The sequence below is a fragment of the Hetaerina americana genome, unplaced genomic scaffold (assembly GCF_022747635.1).
Source record: "Hetaerina americana unplaced genomic scaffold, ioHetAmer1.1.p SCAF_4, whole genome shotgun sequence".
NCBI classification, from domain to species: Eukaryota; Metazoa; Arthropoda; class Insecta; order Odonata; family Calopterygidae; genus Hetaerina; species Hetaerina americana.
Genome location: NW_027286985.1, coordinates 92,905,995 through 92,928,997, shown reverse-complemented (window position 1 = coordinate 92,928,997; position 23,003 = coordinate 92,905,995). Strand labels below are relative to the sequence as shown.

The 23,003-nt window shown below is 36.7% G+C and overlaps 1 protein-coding gene across 6 annotated transcripts in view; it reads right to left on the bottom strand.

The window, feature by feature from the left end:
• Positions 1-434: 434 nt before the first annotated feature.
• Positions 435-23,003, bottom strand: part of Atg1 (serine/threonine-protein kinase unc-51-like protein Atg1) — a 43,795-nt gene continuing 21,226 nt past the window's right edge. For 4 of the 6 annotated variants that reach the window (XM_071590943.1, XM_071590945.1, XM_071590948.1 and 1 more), the window contains 9 exons: positions 22,101-22,542; positions 20,037-20,129; positions 18,734-18,965; positions 15,297-15,575; positions 10,896-11,044; positions 8,561-8,897; positions 2,947-3,095; positions 1,894-2,029; positions 435-1,708 (listed from right to left, as the gene is read on the bottom strand). In XM_071590943.1, coding sequence (XP_071447044.1) covers positions 1,635-1,708; positions 1,894-2,029; positions 2,947-3,095; positions 8,561-8,897; positions 10,896-11,044; positions 15,297-15,575; positions 18,734-18,965; positions 20,037-20,129; positions 22,101-22,542 — 1,891 coding nt within the window. In that variant the 3' untranslated portion in view covers positions 435-1,634. The remainder of the gene's footprint in view (positions 1,709-1,893; positions 2,030-2,946; positions 3,096-8,560; positions 8,898-10,895; positions 11,045-15,296; positions 15,576-18,733; positions 18,966-20,036; positions 20,130-22,100; positions 22,543-23,003) is intronic. The other 2 variants (XM_071590947.1, XM_071590949.1) reach the window with 2 other exon arrangements.

The window sequence follows — 23,003 nt, the reverse complement described above, 5'->3', positions numbered from 1 at the left end:
GCCAATGAATGAATGGCCGTCCAATGCTGCTATTTTGTGCTAATGCAAGCAGTGATTTGAAAACTAAACCACCACTTGTTTACCATCCAAAAACTCAGAGTAAGAACAATGGACTGGATCTCCACGCCCACCTTCCTTTAAAATTGATTGCATCCCCTATTTGAACATTTTGAGCTATCGTCTAGCCCAGCCATAGGGGATGAACAGACACTCCATGAGCCTCCTGGTAGCATTAGGTACGCTTTGGCTGACAATTTATGCAGACGAAAGCAAAATTTTAATCCAGTGCCCCACCTCCATAGTTGTCATAGGGAAATTAAACATGCCTCAACTTGCAGTGATACAATACTGAAGTCAAATCAATGGAAGCTGTACCACATACACAACACATACTTGGCAAACAATACAACAAAATTAAATGGTTGCACATTAAATTATGCAAAAAAAATTACGATGACTCTTTATTGAAGTCCTCAAGATAATCCACATTTTTACCATTTCTGTTACATTTCCCCTCATGTCTAACAAAGTCAGAAAGCAAAAATAGTTGTTTCATTTAAATTGTCATAAAAATTTTAAGCATTAGATTCATTTTTTCCTCCAGTTTGGTTGTCTTTCAAAATCCTTTGGGATATACAAAAAAATAATTTATATGAGCTTGAGTATTATGCATCAGAATGATACAGAAACCATAATCATTATTTCCAACATGATATTTCATGAAAAAGTAATGCTATTGATAAAATTAGTAACTAGATCACCACTTTCAGCATTTGCGATCACTCTGTATTTTATATTTATCTTTTAATGTTAACAACAATAATAAAATTATATCTGTTTGAGGTACATATATTTCAAAATAGTATTTTACATAGTAAAAAGAAACAAATTAGCAGATAAATACGACACTTCACTATACTATTGCACTTATTTGATTCCTAAAAAAACAAATCAAATTTACTTGTCATTCATTCTACACAACACACTACTCGTATGTTTTGCAGTTGTTTAATATCTTATTTAAACTGGTCACAAGACAATATCAGTCTTTGATGACCATTCCACACATATGGTTATTATAAGTGAGGGAAGAACATTTGAGACAAACTGCACTAGGCACTGTTCATAGCAAACACTTTTATATTTTCATCTGGACAATGACTTCTCATTATCATACTGCATTTAGTTTTGCCCAGAAATATACATTCTATGTATCTTATAAAAAATTCTGTCTGGAATAACTTCATCTGTGCTCAAGAATGAGTTTTACATTTCTAAGTTGCTTATGAGAGAAGGTATTGTTAGCAGTCTCCTTTGAGCATGAAATATAAAAAAGCACAAGTTGAATGAAATTAAAGGGTAATAAAATTCTCTTAGGAGTCATTTTATACATTGTGTTTCACTCCTTGGCTAAGCTAAGACAGCTCTAACAGAGTCATCCATTTCACGCGCAGTTTTTAACTCACAAAGGCTGTTGATTGGCAAAAGGAGCATCTATTAGGTACTCCAGCAATGAGATTAATTAACAAATGAGAAACTGCTGACAACACCATGACTTAAGTGGCTTCAGAATGTATGGAATGAAAGGTAAAAATATGGGAAAAGGGGATGCAGTCAGGCTGAAATATTATTAATCAGGTGGTGTCATAAGCGTAGATGTAACCTTGCTGCTGCAAGACATACAAACGTTTCTCTACAGCATCCTTGTCTGAAAAAGAAAATGCAATACAATACATTATTATAATATTAAAAAACATTAACTCCTTGAATAAAAATACCAAAGAACACTAGTTATATCCTTAACTCAGTCCTGATAAACAAGATATGTGAAGTTTATTTATGTGAAAATTCACACCATATACACCAATTATTGCATTCAAAAAATTAACTTACACTTTGTAAGTAGTGCCTTATCTTGCTCATGATGGACATGCTGGGATAGGCTGTGCAATAATATTTGCGCAGTTTGATAGCGCTGGAAGCACTCTTGTGGATTTCCAAACAGTTCGTCCAAAGCAGCAGACTGACACTGTAACCAAATAGAGCTCCCTCAATTTAGTATCTGTGATACTTATTTAAATACAATTGATGCACAATTAATAAGAGATTTTCACCAGTTTGATTGATTACAGAAGCACATTTAAATATTAATTCACAGATTTAAACATCAGAAACACATTCTTGTCTCTGGCACAGGGGAGTTACTGATTTATTATAAGGAGGATTATTACAATGGTATCACGATTAATTACAATGATATTGCTATAGCTTGCACAACCAGCATTCAGCCTTATGGATTGACCCCTCATTCAGATGCCAGAATATGTAGCCTAGCAATATGTCTGCTTAGCGGCCATAAAGTAGAAGCAGAAATTGCAAATCATTGACCACATACTATATATACTCGTGCATAGGTTAATTCTGTGTTGATCCACAAATTTTCACCTCAAACTTCCATTTTTTTTGCATATCTCATGTATAAGTTGACCCTGACTTGTCTCAAAGTTTAAAAGATGCTAATTTAATTTTAAAGAAGTAATTATAATTATAACACCAGGAAATTAAATAATTATAACTAAGCCACAAAATTCACTGCCATTGTGGTCATGGCAGTGAATTTTGAAATGAGACCTTGCAGAAGAACTTGCATCTCAAGAAGCATATTTTTAAAATTTAAGCTATGAATATTATTCTCATGAACAGGTTGACCCTTGCTTTTTTCATTGAAATTTTACATTTTTATGTAGATTATAAACAATATATATTTCAGTAACAAAACCAGCTTAGGAAAAATGTTTTGAAAACTTTATACAATGGACTCTTAGAATGAAACAAGACTAGTGGACCAATTAATCCAGAATAACTACCAAAATCTAACAACTACAAGTATAAACTAAACTGATAAAGGAGTATGAATGAAGGTACACAAGCACACATTGAACTTACCATTTCAATAGCATGATTGTAGAGTATTTTATCTGCAGTTATATTTGTCGTACTAGGATCAACACCTGCTCTCTGAAGAAGACCCGTGCTATTAAGTTGTTTACAGGTTGAAAGGCAATAGTGAAACCTTTCATTCAGTTGGCCAACGACTGCAAAGTTGAGAAAAAATAATCCAACGGTTAGTATTTGCTTGAAACATGGTTTCTTAAATTTAAGAGTCTTATCTGATAAGTAGTTAATTGAGATGTTTAGCAATGAGTCATAATACCAGCAACTCTGTAATTAGTATGTGTGAGTCAGCTGCAGTTCATTAGCAGAGTAAACAGAAGACATGGGAAGGGAGTGAACTTCAGTTGCAAATATCCTTCAAATTTAGAAATAAAACTCACATTTGGTAAGATTATATTCACTCAATATCTTCCCAAACAATTTTACCTATCTGTAAGTCTATTCACTGCATATGGATCACAGGTTTACTTTTAGCTGTTAAAGAAAAGTATTGCTACACATTTTACAATTCTTCTTACATCAACATTCAGTAAAATCATTTACTATACCTTCAAAATTTGCCCAATTTTGGAATGTACAGCAAATGATTTTAAACAGCATCAACACACACAATATATTTTGATGCATTGAGGTTTACAGCTTATGTATATAAAGTAATAATAGTAAAAGTTAGCAATGTTTGTAAAAAGTTGTGAATGCTAGTTTAACTTAAACAAATTTTAAATTCTGAATGTAGATAGCTAATGTGAAAGTGAATTACACGAAATATTCTGATTAATACCCATTACCAATTCACTCCAATTCATACCAAAATGCTTTGAAGACTAGGAAATTAAATATGCCTAGCTCCTTTCCTTTGTCGCACATAATTATTTGTTGATAATTTAAATTGCTTTAATTTGGGCTAGTCTAAAAATTAGGCTTCTCTCAACATTTTATTTGCAGTGATATCTAACACTGTAATTCATCAGTATCATGGAAACGATTCCAATTTCACTCATTATGCTAATAAATTTTCATATACCTTGCCACTATAATAAAAACCTAAGTATTACTTTTCGTGATATTCTAGCTGTCAATGTGGGTATTTTACATCATAGGTATAAGGACCAAGTAGTATACCATTATTAACAACTTATCTTACAATATTATGACTTCACAGGATATTCATAGCCATTTGCTGCCATTTTGCTATTTTTATCATTAATTATTGGTAGTGTACTGTTGAAAGTAAGTTTTGGCTGAACACAGACCACACATTAATATTCTTGTTTGCTTTGTCTGACATGACATAAACTGACCTCCGGCACAACTGTTAGTCCCTCATCAATTCTGCATTCTTCCTTCCTCCCTTCATTCCCAACAATATGCCCATTTTTTTTCTACCCCATCCACATTTGCCTAATGTTATCCCATCTATTACAGTCTTCAACATCCCACTGTCAAACAAAACTCTCCATATTCACTATTCATACCATCTTTGGATTTCTCCCAAATATTCCCCTCCCTTTTCCATCACACATAGTACATTATAATACATGTATTCCATTCTGTCCACTTCACCTTCTCTATCGTTCCTCACGCTCACATTTCAAAAGACTTTCAAATGTACACCTATCATCCTGCTTTAATGTCCATGCTTCCATGCCACACAAGACGACACTCCATATCAGAGTTTTTACCTATCTTTTCCTAAAATTCTTCCACAAATTCCCTAGACATTAGTTCCCCCTAACTAGTGAAAGTTTCCTGACCTAGTACAATTATTCTAAGCTTCCTACTACTTTGAAAATTTAGGTCCAAAACACTTCCAACTTACGCAAACTGTTTCATCTACTCTAGTTTATGATATCATCTATTTTAGTATTTAACTTAGATTTGATATTTCTCAAAACCACAATCATTGTTTTATTCACATTTATTCTCATTCAATACCTATTGCACTGACTTACCAATTTGCTCAGTAATGCTTGCAACCCCTTAGCTGGCTAACAAACTAAAGCTTGGTCATCAGCAAACCTGATTTTATGAATTCCCCACCCACTTTCATTCCAATTTCCAGTTCTCCCCAAGCCTCTTTAATCATTGTCTCTAAATATATGTTGAACAGCAATGGTGATAATGGGCAACCCTGCCTTACACCTCTCCCTAACACTGCCCATCCGGAATCCCTGTTCCCCACCAGCACCTGAGCAGTCTGAGACATGTACAGGTTGTGGATAAGTATCCCCTCCCTCCAATTTACAACTATTTTCTGCAACACATGGATTAATTCTAACCAATTCACTTTATCGAACACTTTATTGAAATCTATAAAACAGGCAAATACATTCTCATTGTATTCTATGTTCCTCTCCATTAGTGATCTTATTACTGCAATGGCATCACGCATACCTCTCCCCTTCCTAAACCCAAATAGATCATCCCTTAAGTAATCCTTTGCCCTGGTCTCCATCCTGTTATAGTTGATCCTGAGAACCACTTTAGCTGCATGCAAAATCAAATTTATTGTTCTGTAGTGCTCACAATAAGTAGCTTTCACCTTTTTCAAAATAGGAATTAACACTGATCTCAGCCTTCCACCCAAATTCCATCTCATGCTAAAAATTAGTCCAGAAAAACTCATCCCCCCAGGCTTTCCTAAACCTTTTAGTAGTTCCATGGGAATGTTGTTGAACCCAATGGCCTTCTTCAATTTCAGTTCCCTTAACGCCCTTTACATCTTCCCATCAAGTACTCCCTGATCTAAGCTATTCTCTTCTATGTCACATTCTCTTTCTATGTCTAAGCTTACTGGCCTTATGCCTTTACCATATCAATCCCTTTTGTATTCTTACCATCTCTCTTGAATCTTTCCTGGTTCAGTTAGCAATTTGCCTGATGTATGTTTGAAATTTTGCACCAATTTTTCCTTCTTACTTTCCAAGAATGCTCCCACCTTTCTATACAGTGCATCTATTTCTCCCTTCCTTAATTAAATCTCCATATACATTCTCTACCTTTTCTACCACATTTCTTTGGTCTTTTTAGATTCCCACTTTAGTTTCTCATTCAACTCTTTGTACTTTATTTGACCAAATTTGTTTACATTCTACATTTCCTTCTCTCGTCTCTCTACCTAATGATTTCATCCATAATCCATGCCTTTCTTGTCCCCTTCCTCTTTAATATTTCTATATATTTTGGCTGCTTCCAATATCCCCTTTTTGATACAAGGTCTGTTCAAAAAGTAGTGCGAATTTTGAATTTTTGTGGATTATGTACATTTGATTTTTGATTTTTTCAGAATAATGTTGGTACTATGTCTCTCACTTATGCCAAAAAGTTCGGCCATTTTCAATTTTCAGTTAATTGGTGACAGCTGTTTTGGATTGACTTCGATTTTTGCATGTTCCAAAAAATGGATCAAAGAATCTGCATCAAAATTTGTGTGAAAAACGAAATTACGTTCACAGATGCATTCCGAATGTTGACTGTGGCATGTGGAGAAGCTACATTGGACCGAAGCAATGTTTATCGGTAGTACAAAATGTTTTCAGAGGGCTGAGAAGATGTGACCGATGAAGAGTGCGCCAGATGCCCGAGCACGTCAACGACAGACGAGATGAAGTGTAGAAAATAGTATTAGTGAATCGTTGAATCACCGTTAGAGAAGTTGCTGAGGACCTAAACATATCGATTGCCCCATGCCATTCGATTTTTACCAATGATTTGGGCATGACACGGATCACTGCGAAATTCATACCAAAATTGCTCAATGTCGACCAAAAGCAGCAACGCATTAAAATTGCTAATGAGGTGTTGGACTCTGTCTGCGACGACCCAAATTTGCTTCAGAGAGTCCTAACTGGTGACGAATCATGGGTTTATGATTATGACATTGAAACTGAAGCTCAATCATCCCAATGGCAGCTGCAGCACGAGCCAAGACCAAAAAAAGCGCGCCAAGTTTGGTTGAATATGAAAGTTTTGCTCACAGTTTTCTTCGATTGCAGGGGTGTGGTGCATCCTAATTTCTTGCCACAGGGTAGAACAGTATATAGGGAATATTACCTACTAGTTATCCACAATTTGCTTGAAGCAATCCGCCACAAACGTCCGGATTTGTGGAAGAACAAAATTGGCTTTTGCACCATGACAACGCCCCTGCTCACACATCATTACTTGTGCGCGAATTTTTGGCCAAACACAACACACTAATTATGCCGCAGCCACCGTATTCCCCAGCTCTGGCCCCCAGTGACTTTTTCTTTTCCCCAAAACGGAAGAGGCCCATGAAAAGATGATGCTACGCTACGATTGACGAGTTAAAGACAGTATCGAAGGAGGAGCTGAACAAGATCACAAAAAATAATTTTTGGAAGTGCTTCGAGGATTAGTAAAAACGATGGCACAAGTGTTTAATATCTAATGGGGATTACTTTGATGGGAACAAAATAGATATTCATGAATATATAAATAATTTTTGAAAAGACACAAAAGTTACGATAGTTTTTGAACAGATCTTGCATGTTCCCATTTTTCTTCTGTCACACCCAGCTTCAGGTCCACACCCATAATTTTCCATAAAGCCTGATGATATTCCTTTGTTGTCACATTCTGGCAAATGCTTCAACATCCCATTTCCTACATTGCCTTCCTTGTTTCATCTTTTTAAAACAGACGCTATATTTCATTATTACTAAATTATGATCTGAATCCGGTCCCAGGAAACTGGGTAAATTAATAACACTGTTCTAAATTTGTGGCAAACCATAATATTGTCTGATATTTTTCTGAATCTCCAGGTATTTTCCATTTATACCAATGCCTGTTGTGGTTTCTAAACCATGGGTTCGAATGATTAACCTCTATCTCCTGTTTGTTTTGCTGTTTTGCTTTTACGTCTACTAGTAATATATTATCCCTGACTTACTCTATGTTTACTTGCCTCTTCCTACCTCTGCTTTATATTTTTTAATTTCTCTGTCATCAGTATCTCAATAACATTTAAAGTCTTAATTATCTCTGACTCAATCGTCTATCATATATTTTGTGCTGCTGCTGCTATATAGTTCGCTTGGCAAGAATTTTGTGAGATGACCTTGCCCATAAAATAAATGTGTAATTTTACAATTTTCATATTTACACAAACGTTGAATCACTTAGAAAAAAAATACCCTCTGTGGGTGTAATGCTTAGGCTTCATCATTACCAATTTATTTTACACATAAGTCATTAGGGCAAGAAACTGTACCTTGGTATTATTTGTAAGACTGACATTCTCATTATATCAAGCTTCCAATGAATCAGATACATCAATAATTGCTCTTAATGCTGCCTTTAGTTTAGTGACCTCAAAACTAAACATTTTAAATGAACTTCCCTTCATAAAAATCACCATTAAAAAGCTTCCTCGACAACTATGAAAGGTACTTGTAATTTAAAATCATTGATTATAAAATAAATACTCATTGTATATAATAAAGATTGGTTTGCCTCAAAGCCCATTACAGACACTTATGACCAATACAGTAATCAGAAAGATGAATTGAGTTATTCAAGAGTTAAGGGGAGCATTTATGTACATGGCGGTCTCTGACAGAAAAATAACTGTTGTAGTTACCATTTTTCACTGTGGCTGAAGGCTGGAGCTGCCCTGCCCGCAGTTGATGAGTGGCCAGATTAAGCCCAGAGGACAGCAGCTGGAGAGCACGAACCAGAAGAACAAGTTGCTCCGCTTTGCGCGCACCCTCACTAAGGGGCACCGAAAGGTTTAAGCTTGCAGATGCACCCTCCGAACTGGGGCTCGATCCATTCCCAGTTGAGGAACTGCTTGTTTTCCTCGAGAGGCTCTCCGTGAGGGCGGTGAGGGGGTTGGCCCTCGACTTAGCCAATTCCACTATGCAGTCTACGAGGGCCAGGACAAAGTTCAACTTGGCCAATGTCTCATTGTGCTCACGCTGAAAGGCAAGGACAGACACACATAAGTTCATGGAATTCACACCGCAAGGCATTCAACTCCTCTGCATTATCTAAATTAATGTGGGCAATAGGAGAACTCTCGGGAAGTGGGCAAGAGCAAGAGGGGAATCAAATATGTTTGAGAGAAAGCATGGTTCAGTAGAGTGCCACATAATTACATCGAGCATTTGGGACCCGGCACTGAAGGATAAACAAGAAGATACAAACTTTCTGAAATAAACAAGATGTAGAGGTAAGCTGTTCATTTTATTCAAAATCATTAGGAACAAACAGAAAGAAACGCATCATATTTGAAAATCCTTGGTTTGGGAGCCCCTGGAAATACTGAGAATTAACTAGTAGTAGTTAGGGGAGACTACCATTAAAAATCAGTGACAGATAAAGTCTCCTGCACCATTAGATATTGGTGGGTACTTGGGTATATTTTTTGATTTTGGTAATTTGGTAGGGGTGATTTTCAGCGAATAGGCGAAGGGTGATGAGAAACCTGGCATTGTCATTAGCCTACTTTTAACAAAAGGTTCCAAGGGGTCCCAGTGTTTGACACCTCGAGTGAGGATCAGGATGCTTCTGAAAAATCCTACCCATGCCAGGATTCAAACCTGCGCTAGGAAAGTGCATGTGATTCAGAAAAATGGATTAAGTAGATGAAATCAGCAACAAAAACTACATAAGTTCACTGAAAGCAAATCTCTAAGGAGAATTTTGAAGTTCCCAGCTGGAAGGTAAAACCACTGCATACAGAAATACATGCATACAATGATAATTATGAACATTTTATTAAGCTAGATGTCTTTATATCTCATTCCACGCAATAAAATTGGACGCAATTGCAGAGGATGGGCAAATAGATTAGGGCCATATGTCTGAGGAGTAAGGCTGATAACAAATACTCTCTCTCCCCTTGTAATATTGATTTCAATCAGACAGTATCACTTCATCTTCCGAAGCAAGCCACACAGCACTCTCATGTGTACAATGAATAATGAATGTTATTGCTTCCTGTCATCCTCTCTTCTCATATAAATGGGATTCTACTGCTGGGGAAGAGGGATACTATATGCTGGCAAGGTCAAGTTGAGCAAAAAATTCCTTGCAAGGGTTCCGCCCTTTTACTGGCAGTTTTGTTATCACTTTTGAAATACCATCATATAATCCAAGATAAACATTTCATACTCGGTTTTTCTGTTCCTTCTCAAGTGAGTTTCAGTTTACACTAATGTTGAATTTGTCACATAATATGTCTCTATATTTATTTGATACAAATTCAAATATCTAAGGGATAAAATCCATCTTCAAGTAATAATTAAACATTGATATACTTAAAACTATCAACTGCAATGCATCTGTAAATTAAAAACTCTGAGAGTAATTTAAACAACAGGTATCAAATTAAATGAATAGGACATTTTTGTAGCACTTATAGATTATACAAATCACTAGCACTTTCATTATACATTATATAGCTCTCAAAAATAAAAGAATTTTTCCTGAGATTTTTCCACCGACTGATTACTGACATTACAAATTGTGAGAAAAAACACTGGGTTAAACATTGAACCTTTGGGTTTGAATCATTGCTAAAAACACTTGAGGGGTTAAATTAACTTTTGATTTTTTACCTTGTTAGCCCATACAATGTTTCATAATAATAAGAAAAAAGTGAGTTATGACACCCTCCTAAATTTATGTTTCGAGACCATAGTAGGCAATTTTCCTTTAAAAATCATTTCAAATGCTCAGTTTTTAATGAAAAATATTTCAAATTTCAGAATAAGTTTTCAACAACATTGCTAAAGAGCCTAATTTTCATAATTTTACCCAATTCCTTCTCGACTATTCTTGGATTTCCCATCACTGGAAATTCAATATATTGAGACAGAAAGGCTCTCCAACGTGAGCCTCCAGCAATTTAACCAGAAATCATGTCTGAACAGCATGCTGGTGAGAAGTTTCATGGATAGACCGCCTCTCACCTCCAGGAGTGTCTCCTCCGGGAGTTCAGGGGCTACGAACATGAGTGGTCCCTCAAGGGCTGAAGGCGAGCTGCCAAAGGGCAACGAGTCACCAAAGGTCTCGTGGAAGAGGCCAAGGCTAGGCCTGCGCTGGAGACCTGCAGGTACATCTGCAAAAAATGAGGAATCAAGCTAAGCAATACTTCCATGGAATCCCAATGGTTTTTGCATTACAACATCCAACAGCAACACATACTTCACACACCATTAGACCTTTAACAATTGCAGAACATTTTGTCGTGGATATCAAAATGGAACTTTTTGATTGATAGGTACCCGGTGAAATAGCCACCACTGTTGCATGGGATAGTTTTCATTGACTGTCTTGAAAAAGGAAAAACTATCAACAGTGAGTATTATGTTAACTTATTGCAACATTTGAGCGAAGAAATCAAGCAAAAGAGGCCGCATTTGGCTAAGAAGAAAGAGTTGTTTCATCAAGACAATGCACCAGCTCACAAATCCATTATTGCAATGGCCAAAATTCATGAATTAAAGTTTGAATTGCTCCCTCATGCACCCCTATTCGCCAGATTTTGCCCCCTCGGATTATTTTCTGTTTGCAAACTTGAAAAAATGGCTTGGTGGTCAAAGATTTTCCAACAGTGAAGAAGTGATGTCAGCAGTTAATGGCTATTTTGAGGAGCAAGACAGTTCTTATTATAAAAATGGTTTCGAACTTATTGAGCATAGTTGGGAAAAGTGTATGGAGCTGAAAGAAGATTATGCTGAAATATAAATACGTTTTTTTCCAAAATTTTGGTGTTTTCTTTGTTGGATCGGGTACTTTCGTAATTTTCGAGGAAATAAATGGCCATTACCAGATGGCCATGAGCCTATTGCACAATTGTAGCAACAATTACACTCAATAGCTGAGATTCCAGGTGGCCTACTGAGTCAGCTTCAAACATTTGATGGTGCCTTAATAAACCTTAATAAGGAGAAATGGAATGGTTGAATGCACACTACAGATTTGGAAGTGACACCTTCAGGAAGGAGGAAGAGGCCTAGGCATTTAGTAGATTTGAGAATTGGTCTGAACTTCATAGAATGCTGTGAATGTGAGAGCTAAAAATCATTCAAGAAGTATGGAATTAATAATGCACTTGATGAAAATAGGATGATTTGGTACACGATAACTCAATTTCTGAAGAAGAAGCTTCAAGTAACTCTTTATTAAGCTCCGGAGAGGAATTTCTGGGTTATGAGATGGACAATAAAAAGGCACCAGGCTTCATGTTCCCTAATTACATTTCATAGATATAAATGACTATAACATTAGTACAATAAATCATCATCAAAATTCATGAAAAATGCACTTTAAAAAAATAAGCGAATGGCATCTTACGAGATGCTGGAGCAATACATAAACCAGTGAATGCTGTAAATCAAGTTAACATCTCTGAACCCTGAAATTACATAAAATCTCAATACCCTGCATAGATGAGGTGATTTTTATCATATTTGCCCCATTCTATCCATTAAAAATCTTTCGTTTATATCATGTATACATAACTTATTTTCAACGTTTTTGGCGATAAATTTGCATCAAGAATTATTCTCATAAATTTTTAAAAGTGATTAACATTCTTCTTAAGGTGCTTAATTAACTTCAACAGATTACTTAATAATTTGATGAGTTATCTGGCTAATTTTCATCGAAATCTGAAGAATGTAATGCTTTTGCTTTCCAGGCACAAGAGTTTTTAAATCACCTGAAAGGACCACCACAGCTGTGGACTGCCTTCATGCAGAAAGTTATTTCATTTTAACATTGATTTTGGCTCCCATAAAAATGTTTAAAAATACAAAAAGCAATATGAAAATCAAGCAGAGGATGGAAATTATACAAGAAGCATACAAGAACGTGGAGGACTCCCTTGGAAGTAGAAACTTTGCATTTGTAAAGGGAGAGAAGAAGAAAAGAGCACTTAGAACACAGCTTTTCACCGTGCACTGCCCCTTCTTCAATCTTAGACAGAAGTTGTCATTAAAAAAATATCAGCGATCTCTTAAATCTGCAAAGATGAGCATAATCAGTAAATATGACAATGGAAAAGTAACACATCTCCGTATGTAAAGAGAATCCCTACCTTTCTGACTTGTATTTCCAATATTTTCATTTTACACACTTAACAGGACCTGGCTACAAAAGGTGAAGCATCAAGAACACTTAAATAAAAAGTCTTTGAATCCTTATCACCTCCTGTCACTCAGTGCTTTTTTGACATGAATCATTATTGGTTTACTCAAAAGGCACAAGCTATAATGAAAGCTAATGGGTGCAGGAGATGAGTACAAGTGTTGGGAACTTAAACATCCCTTACTTTCAAATTTACTCTATGTTCAGAGCACCAATCTGATAATTTTTTCAATTTTGAACCCCAACCTTTACATCAGTGGCATGTACGAATGTTTTCTCCAAAAATATTTTATGCCATCCATACTTTCCTGCTGGAATCATACGTAGGTTGTAGTAAGGTCTCAATTTTTTAAAACATCATGTATTTTTGCATTTTACTATAACAAACAGCTTCAGTCTCTCAATGGCATTTGCATTAGCACCAAAATGAGAAATGCCTTGCTGTATTTTCCCTATTGGCGAGGTCCCCCTTTGAAGTCTACGGTCTCGTGAGTTTGTGGAACATTGAAAAAGAGGCATTAACATGATAACTACTACGTGAGTAGCCTGCTTACAGGGAGCCACAAGAGGGTCCACACTTTCGTATTTGCTACTTATAGTTCAAAAAACAATGTTACACATAATTTTGAAGTGGTTCATCCAGCCATTCAATGTTTTGAAGTCACCATGTCTAACCGATCTGTAACATGCAGTGACTTTTCTTTGAAGGGAACTCCACGTGAGAGATTGAAACCAAGTCTTCCCTACTCCCTCATGTTCACCATACATAAGAGTATTTAATCCATTTCCAAAGTAAACTCACTTAGGTATTCCATTGCATTTTTTCTATTGATTTCCATGCTTTTAATGCAGTATTCAACACAAATGAGTTTATAGAGTTCCTCAGATTTCCAAAGTAAACTCACTTAGGTATTCCATTGCATTTTTTCTATTGATTTCCATGCTTTTAATGCAGTATTCAACACAAATGAGTTTATAGAGTTCCTCAGATTTCCAAAGTAAACTCACTTAGGTATTCCATTGCATTTTTTCTATTGATTTCCATGCTTTTAATGCAGTATTCAACACAAATGAGTTTATAGAGTTCCTCAGACAGGGATACACGCATCCTGATATGAGACAGCACTTTGCAAAATGTTTATTGAAATGGCAAAGTTATTCTCCCAAGTTTTGTTTACCATTTTAAAATAAATTTTCCCACCATTGCCACAGAATTATTTTATGCTTGTTGAAACAAAACGTGAAATTACTCAAAAGACGACATTAATGGCAAAATCACATGAAGAACAAATGCAATACACAAGGAGGACAGGCACTGCAAACTATGTAGGACAAGGAGGACAGGCACTGCACAGATGTCAGCTACAATTTAACATTGCTGCCTTTTTGGTAACAAAGTAATGGCTATATCCATACATTCCCCAATAAAACCTAAATATTATTATGATCTTTTACGATCTTTAAGAGCTAAAAGATAACATTTAGATGCACCATTTTGAGAAATTATTCTATTTGAAAACAAATGGAATCTTAACCATTACAACGTCTGGCACAGTTTTTATTGGGAATGTTAGTGATATGATGCGCGGACACCAAATGAAGAAATCTGTTGTATGCACTCTTGTAAAACTCTATTTATACTTTATGTTTAAGTTTATAAACAAGGCCACAGTCTTGATTGTCAAGGTCTAAAAGCAAAGGGTTCCCACAGCCAAGTTTTAATTCATCAACTGTCATAAATCATGATACTAAATGAATATTTAAGATCTTATAAACATAATAGCAGCAAGGCCTCCCTGCACTTCCCTCTGATCCTCAATGGTTTGGCACCTATCAAGAGAGTGGGTAACATGCACTATGGGGGGCAAAGAATATTCAAATAATGCAATTAGGCAAAATACTTTACGCCTAAATTAAATATAATCCCTTATTACTATAAGAGAAATTACTGTTCTTTTTTTAATATTAGCACTTTCTAATTTATGTTTAATTCCTACTTGTTTACAAAATTTTTGGCATGTATACATCTGATTTTATTTTAATCCTGTGAAAGATTTCATTTGTAAGACATCATAATACTCATTAAAAATATTTTTCTCTCCCAACCTCATTGCTAGACATTTTTGAAATTTGGTAGATTTTCAGAACAGTACTGATCCTAAGCTTAAACCCAAATACTACTCCAACAAGGAAGAATGGTAAGCACTTAAAATGTTTACCAGTGATCTCTGGGAGAGTCATTGCACGAGTTCCAAATGGTACAAAAGGGGGTTGGCGTAGATCTGGTGCAGTGGGGAAGTTGCCACAGCGGTCGCGATCACTTCGGGATCCTCCGAGGGCAGCGGCATTGTCAGCTGTGGCAAAGTCCATGAAGGCAGACGTGGGCGAGGTTGGAAGGCGAGATGCAGAGGGAGAGCCAAGAATGGGAGGGAGCCCACTGCAGCACACGCCCCCTGCAGTGGCTGCAAACAGAGGTCCCGAGAATGGAGTGGGGGCAGCTGATTGGCGTGCATTGGAGGGTCAAGGGTTTGATTCAAAAAACGTGAGAAACAAAAGCATTAACACAATAAAAGCACTCAATTGGCAGGGATCAGACAAACGAAAATAACCAAGCAGGCAAAATCACATCCCCAAGCAATTGTACAATAACAATCAACTTAATAAACATAAAACAGGAATCAACTGTTATAAAGTTTCTTTCTTGCTCAGTCATCATATATTTAATGGTGAATACAATTCTTCCCAAAGTAGTCTGCTGGGGTTCATGTAAGTTGGCAAGACACAGTATTCTAGGTGATTGGCAAGCTTTGCAAGGCTAATATGAATGACCATGAAGTTTGCTGAAACTCTCTGGTCCTTCATCAACTCCCATATATGCATGCAATAACAAATGCAATTTGCCCATTCATACAATGTTCATGCAAACACACTTAATATTATACAATTATGACTTGAATGAAAGGATGGCTTTATAAATTTGGTTCTCATCAAAGTTACGAAACTGTTTAAGCCATTAATTGGTAGATTTTTCCCATCATACAGACAACATGGAACAATTCCACAAATAATATTTATTCTCTATTGACATAGTTTCAATACTGTTAGCTAACATCAGGTAAATATACATTGAAAAGCAGGGTATAAATATATACACATTGTCAGGAAGAAGGGACAGTTGGAGGAGTGGAAGGAGTAATGCATTACAGTAAGGGGTAGAAGTTGGGGGGGAGGGGAAGGATATCGGACACCCCACAGGGGCTTTAGAGCACTGCCTGGTTGAGGGAGATGGGTGAATAATGGGAGCCATAGGAAGGGAGAATGGAAAAGGGCATAATGGATCATTAACCAGAGAGATTTCGTTAGTGTACACAGGTGATTATCTCTTATTTGGTGAGTTCATCTAATCTTGGAGCTTTTCCTCTCTATGTAGGATTCTGGGTTAGAATTCACTGTGATGTTTGTGCGTTATAGGCATTTTGCAATTGGAAAAGGGCATTTATTGCTTATGAAGCAGAGTAAGTGTTCTTCGGTTTTGATGTTCTGCCAGTCTGCCCAATGTACATGGTCTTGCAGTCATTACGATGGAGTTCATAGAGACTGCTTTGTTTCATGATTCCTTTTTTGTCTTTGCAGGATCCCAAAATGTATTCGAAAGTGTGTCCATTGTAGAAGGCAACTTTAAATTTTTCCTTGTGAGTAAGCGCTGGATTGTAAACAATATTTTTTTAAGGAAAGTCTTTGCCACTTTAGAACGTCATTTTCTAGGGTCTTGTGTTCTATATCTCTTTTTAACTACTGGTGTTAGTCTCCTACTGTAAAGTCTATCTATTAATTTTGTGATGCATCAAAATTAATCAATTCATCTCTTATGGTATTTTCAATGCAAAATATATCCCTACTCTTTTCTTAACCATTACAGCATTAGGAGAGGAATGTGACAAATGCAATTGTTTTCAATTGCCATATAACTTGTACCCTCAATCATAGATTTCTTTTCCAGCATTTTGCCTAATACAGGGTGGGACAGAATGGACTCCCTAGTTTAAAATAAATCACTGAAGAGCACGCAGGTGAATTAGCAGAGTGGGAGTAGTGGCGTTAGCTGGGGTAAACGATGAAACGATTTTCAGTGGTCACCACGCAGTGAGCATCGAGGCTTTGTCATGGAAGCGTTCTTTAAGAACAATGATAGTGTGGTGGCGATGCAGAGGATGCTGTGGTCTAGTGACGAGGTGCATTTTCACCTCTCTGGCTCAGAAAATAAGCAAACTTTTTAATCCAGGGTGACTGACAACTCTTGCAAACTTCACCCAAGACCTCTTTATAGCCCCAAAGTGACAGTTTGGTGCCCTCTGTCCTCCATAGGCATTATTGGACCTTACTTTTTTGAATCTCGAGGTTCTGTAACTGTGAACTCTGTGCGCTATTGTGAGATGCTGGAGAACTTTTTACTCCCAAAAATGGAAGAGTATGGAGAAGAATATGACAAGAAGCCTTTTAGTTTCAACAGGACGGTCCCACGGTTCATACCGCATGTCGTTCACGCAAAACCCTGCAAGAACAATTTCCCAGCTGCTTGGTCTCCTTACAAGGGGATGCTGCACAGCCACCTTGCTCCCCGGATTTGAGCCCATGTACTTTTCTCCTTTGGGGATATCTCAAAGCTGAGGTTAACAAAGTTCGACCAAGGACCTTGGAAGCTCTTAAGGAGGCAATTACAGATATCATCCCTGGAATAATGCAATATATGCTGAAAAGAGTTTTTGAAAACTTTTTTGAATGGCTAACATATGCATTGCTCACCAAGGTCATCACCTGGATGAAATAATTTTCAAAACTTAATGAAAAAAATGGCATTGAATGCAGTTTTCAAAAATAAAAACCTTTTCTAACTATTTTTGTTGTTTTTTATACAATTCACCTGTCAAATCACGGGAGTCCATTTTGCCCCACCCTGTATATTTATTTCAGCTAAGTTCAAGAGAACATGAATAGAAAATTGAGATAGGATTTTTTCACAAAGAACAGATTTTGGTGCAAAGGAAGTCACATCATTGTGACACTTGCCTGTTAGTCACCATTTCAACAGTGTGAATCTAATCAGTAAGTAGGCAGCAATATTGCAAAAGAAACACTTGGTTTTTCCACATAAAATATTTATTCACGACCTAGGTTTCGACGCTCAGCGTCATCTTCACCTGAAGATGACGCTGAGCGTCGAAACCTAGGTCGTGAATAAATATTTTATGTGGAAAAACCAAGTGTTTCTTTTGCAATATGTATCGTTTCCACAAAGTGATGCCTGAAGTTATCTCCTTTAGTAGGCAGCAAGTTCCACGCAGACATAATATGTACAAAAATACTGTACGATTACTCGTATTCAAAGAAAAAGACATATACTTGAGTGTACCTGTTTCAGGCATATTATAAGTTATGATGCGAGTATTATTTGAATACTATAAAGGAGTAAATGGATGCAATGTCACACATCATCCTTTTCAAATGCTACAGTGAAATTCCATATCTTTGCAATACCACAACAATTAGCAACTACAGCAGTGCTGCCATTAATAAAAACCTAAGCAAAAACCACTATTGCTACAAAAATAATGAAGCTGTAATCAGAAGGAGAATGAATTCCTGGGTCAAACACTACCTGATCGACGTAAGGGAGAATTATTTGGAGTTTGGCGTGTTGCACCACCTCCAGTGCCAGCTGCACCAGGCAAGCCTCCGATGCCAAGGCCAGAGACACACTGGGCCACTGGGGAAACCTGCCAGGTGGTGACGGGAGGGGGAGTGCCACAGGAGCTACCCGAGGCAGACCTGCGCCGGCCTCCGTTACCACTCATGCCACCACCAGGAGGTGTTCCAATCATAAACTGCACCTGGATGTAACACAGACAGAGAATATAAGAACAAGCGAAACTAATGCGGCCAATTCCATGAAAATTTAATCGCAGATTCAGGTAAAGTGATCAGAATCAAAATGCCCTTGGCAGCATATTTAAGGGAATGGAATTATATTGCTTTCAGATCAGGGAGACGAAACAGCCTAATGACATGGTCATTACATTTACACATGTTGGAAAGTTGGAAACTTGAAACAAATAAAAATCGCACAAAGGTTGAATGAATTCACAATCACAAATATTGACTATTATCATAAAAAGATTATTCCATTTCTGTCATTAACAAATAAAAAACATGAAACCTTGCAAAACTTACTTGCATTCTAAATGAAAATTCCCATTTAGCCTTAGAAGGTATTCCTTGTACCATTCACACTTTTTAAAATTAACATTTGTGACAAAAGATTTCTCTAATCATTAATTACATCATACTTTGATACTGAAGAAAACAAGAAATTTTGTGTTCTGGCTAACTTACATATGGTTACAAAATCATGAACAGAGTAAATAAATAATATCGAGACAAGGGATTAAATTTTCTTTTAAAAATGGAATGCACTTGATGCGTGGAGTGATAAAAGTTTTCCTGTAGGTGCAAGAGATATTTTCCATGGTACCCTCATTAGATTTTTAGGTGGCATATACAAGGAACATAACAATCATCACTTTATTTCCAAGATTGGTACTCACTCCGGTAATGTATTGAATGAAAAAATTTTAAATTGTACTTTGAATACCAAAAGGAGAAAACACCTATGACTCACATTTAAGACTTCATTTCCTTGCAATAGTTCACAAATAATGAATCATTCAATTCTAAAGAAAATTAAACAAGCTGAAATTTGACCAAGGTATACTACAGTAGCCTTTTAAAAGTTTTTTATTAGTAAATCATGCAAAATTTGAATTCTGAAAGTATATCCATTTCGACATACTTTCATGTTGACAAACAAGGTAGAATATGTCAATATTAGATTAGGAATATTATTAATTAACTGAGAAGTATACTGGTGGTCAGAGGTAAAGAAAAGAATAAATTTCACTCACAGCTGGTGGCGAAAGGGAGCTTATATCAGCAATGTTCCGATGAGAGTCATGGGTCCGTTTCATGCTGATGGGTTGAGATCTAGGCACTGCATTCTGTGCATACAAAGTGTAAAAGTGATAATGGTTTAATAGTGTTAATGTTCATTTAAATCTAAGGAAGCAACAAAAAAATTCCCCTTACAAGATTATCTTTTTCCCTCTATACAAATAACGAGGAAGAAAGGGTGGATCAATGGGTGGTCAATTTTGAGGCACTCAAAAAGTACCGTGCAATGACAAAGATACTCTCAGTTGTATAGGATGCAAACAAAACTCAATCAATCTGCACCCAGCAAATAACTGTCAGCCAAATATTTGATATCCCATGGTTTCACGCTTCAACAGTTGTTAATGATTATAATACAGTCTCTTAAATCTCTCTAAGTTCCAGTTTTCTTATCTGGTAACTAGCTAACTGTGATGTTTAACAAGGAGTCATAATACACACCCATAGTAGTTTCACTTCAGTAATTTTCAATTTCACATTGTCAGTTATAGATAGCACTAATTGTGCAATGGAAACAAAATATTACACTACAACATCTGCCATGCCATTTGATTGTGTATAATCATGCTGAGGCTTTGATGCATTTTCAGCCCCATATTCTATAATTGGTCCCTTAATCCCAAACTTATCATGAGTAACTAGTGTCTTATAAAAGTATCCTCTACAACCTTATATGTTACATTACTCAAGACAACCTAGGTTACAAAAAACACATGTACATAAGAAATGGGATTTAGATTTTGTTTTCCACATTACTGTAAAATAAATGTGTCTAACTTCACCTTTACTTGAGTTATTTACACTTAAATTGAGGAATATATCTTCCATCCCGGTTTTGGATACCGCTCTTGCAATTGCAAAGAGAGAGCTTCAAAAAATAAAAATGGAAGAAAGAGATCAGTATCATCAATATTGAAATTCTTGTCATAATTATGCACTCGCTTAGTTGCCATCACAACTTAGGAAGGAATTTGAATGGTGGAAGATCAAGGTTACTACATACGAGCAGAGTAATTTAGCATCACATTATGTTACTGCAGGATTTAACAATGAATATTTTGGACAAAAACACGAAGAACATAATATTACATAGCAGTTGGTATGTGATGATAATGAATGAGTCTTTGACAAATCAGTTTTGTGTTTGAAATATTTAATACTTGCATGTATTTAGAGTGCACAACAATTCTACACTTATACTAATTTCAGTGCTTGTTCTGATCCATGTTTTAAAATTTTCATTTATCCTTATAATAAATGCAGTCTTCCCAGTTAACCTTTTCACAGGAGTACAGAGTTTTCCATATTCCAGTATCTCTAGCAATTGCACACTTTTATTTGATGGGATTACATTTCATGCTTATTTTGTCACCCTTTATTTTCCATTTTTGTTCCACTGAAGGAAACAAAACCTTAATCCAAGCGATAGAGGCTTGCAAAAATGCACAGCTTTCATGTGACTGTTTGGCTACGTGATATTCCCAACCACCAGAGCAATGAGCATGTTTTTCACAGACTCAGCTGCCTGCTAGCACAAGGCCAATCATCCAACCTTCACTAAACAAACATACACTTTTTCAGCCGAAGATGTATTTTGGGTTTTTCGCCTCATATGAGGGCAAAATAGAAACATACTCCTTACTCTGGGATAGAATTCATTTCAAAATGCTTAAGATTTTCATATGGTATATTGACAATAAAAATAACTTTAAAAAGTGCAATAAAGCCTATTGTAGAGAGATAAAATTCAAAAAGTCACAGAGTTGGTGAGAGTAATAATAGCTAAGAGAAATATGAAATGTCATATGCTTCAAAAACGCAAAGATTGTAGTAGAGAATATCACTGTTGAAAAGGGACAACAGTGCCAACTAGCTAATAGAAACAAATACATCAACCTCGAGTTAATGCAATATGAGATACATGATGTATGTCGAGGCTATGGAAACTGTGGCCATTTGAAATGGTCAACTTAAATCTGGAAACTAGATGTGGCCACTCACATAATGAGAGCACATACCTTTGAGGGTGAGTGAGGGCTAGATGACGGACTCCTATGTCTCAAAGCAGTCTCATCATTGTTATTCTCATTCTCTTTCAGCGACCCTGGATTGTTACTCAGGGCAGCCATGTGGGGAGCCGTGCCTTCACGGGCACAACTCCCGTGGAGGAGGTGATAAGTTTCACGGTGTGTCGGCACAGGAATTGGTTCAGATGAGTTGGGAGGGGCGGGTGGCTTTGGAGAGTGGCTGGGTGAGCATGGGGGAGACTCTGCCGAGGGCTGGGGCATCGGTCGAGATGTGAGGGAGGGCCGCACGTCTGCTTGCCCAGCAGCTGGGGAGACGGGCAGGAAGCTAGGGCGTGGGGGGCTGGCCAGTAAGGGGCAGGGCTGTGGGTTCCGTTGTCCATGCTGCTGGAAGGTCGCTGCCTTCCCTCGTCCTTGACCCCAAACAATCACAGGCCTGGAACAGAGATGTAATTCATCAGCATCAACAGAAAACAATAGGACTACAATTCATCAATGATGGTCCAAAGGTATGTGGTACCACAGGGATCATTGAAATTCTATGGATTCTCTCCAGTCCCTCATTAGTTACCTAATATGTACATATTAAATGCCACGACTACATTGGAAGGATCATATGACACAACAAGAAAATATTATATCAAAAGAGAAACTGAATGAATTGAAGATTTACTTCAGTTCTTTCTACTAATTAAAAATGTACCTTTATTACATTTGTATACTGTCTAATACATGGCAATGCATTCCAGAAGGAGCATGGCACTAAATTAACTAACTAAAATACTAAGGTTAAAAATATCTGCTCCTGATGCCTCCATAAAAGGAAGCCACAGAAAAGGTATAATTTCCAAAATGAAAAATCCAATCATTAAAGCACATGGACTCAAAGGTAATAGA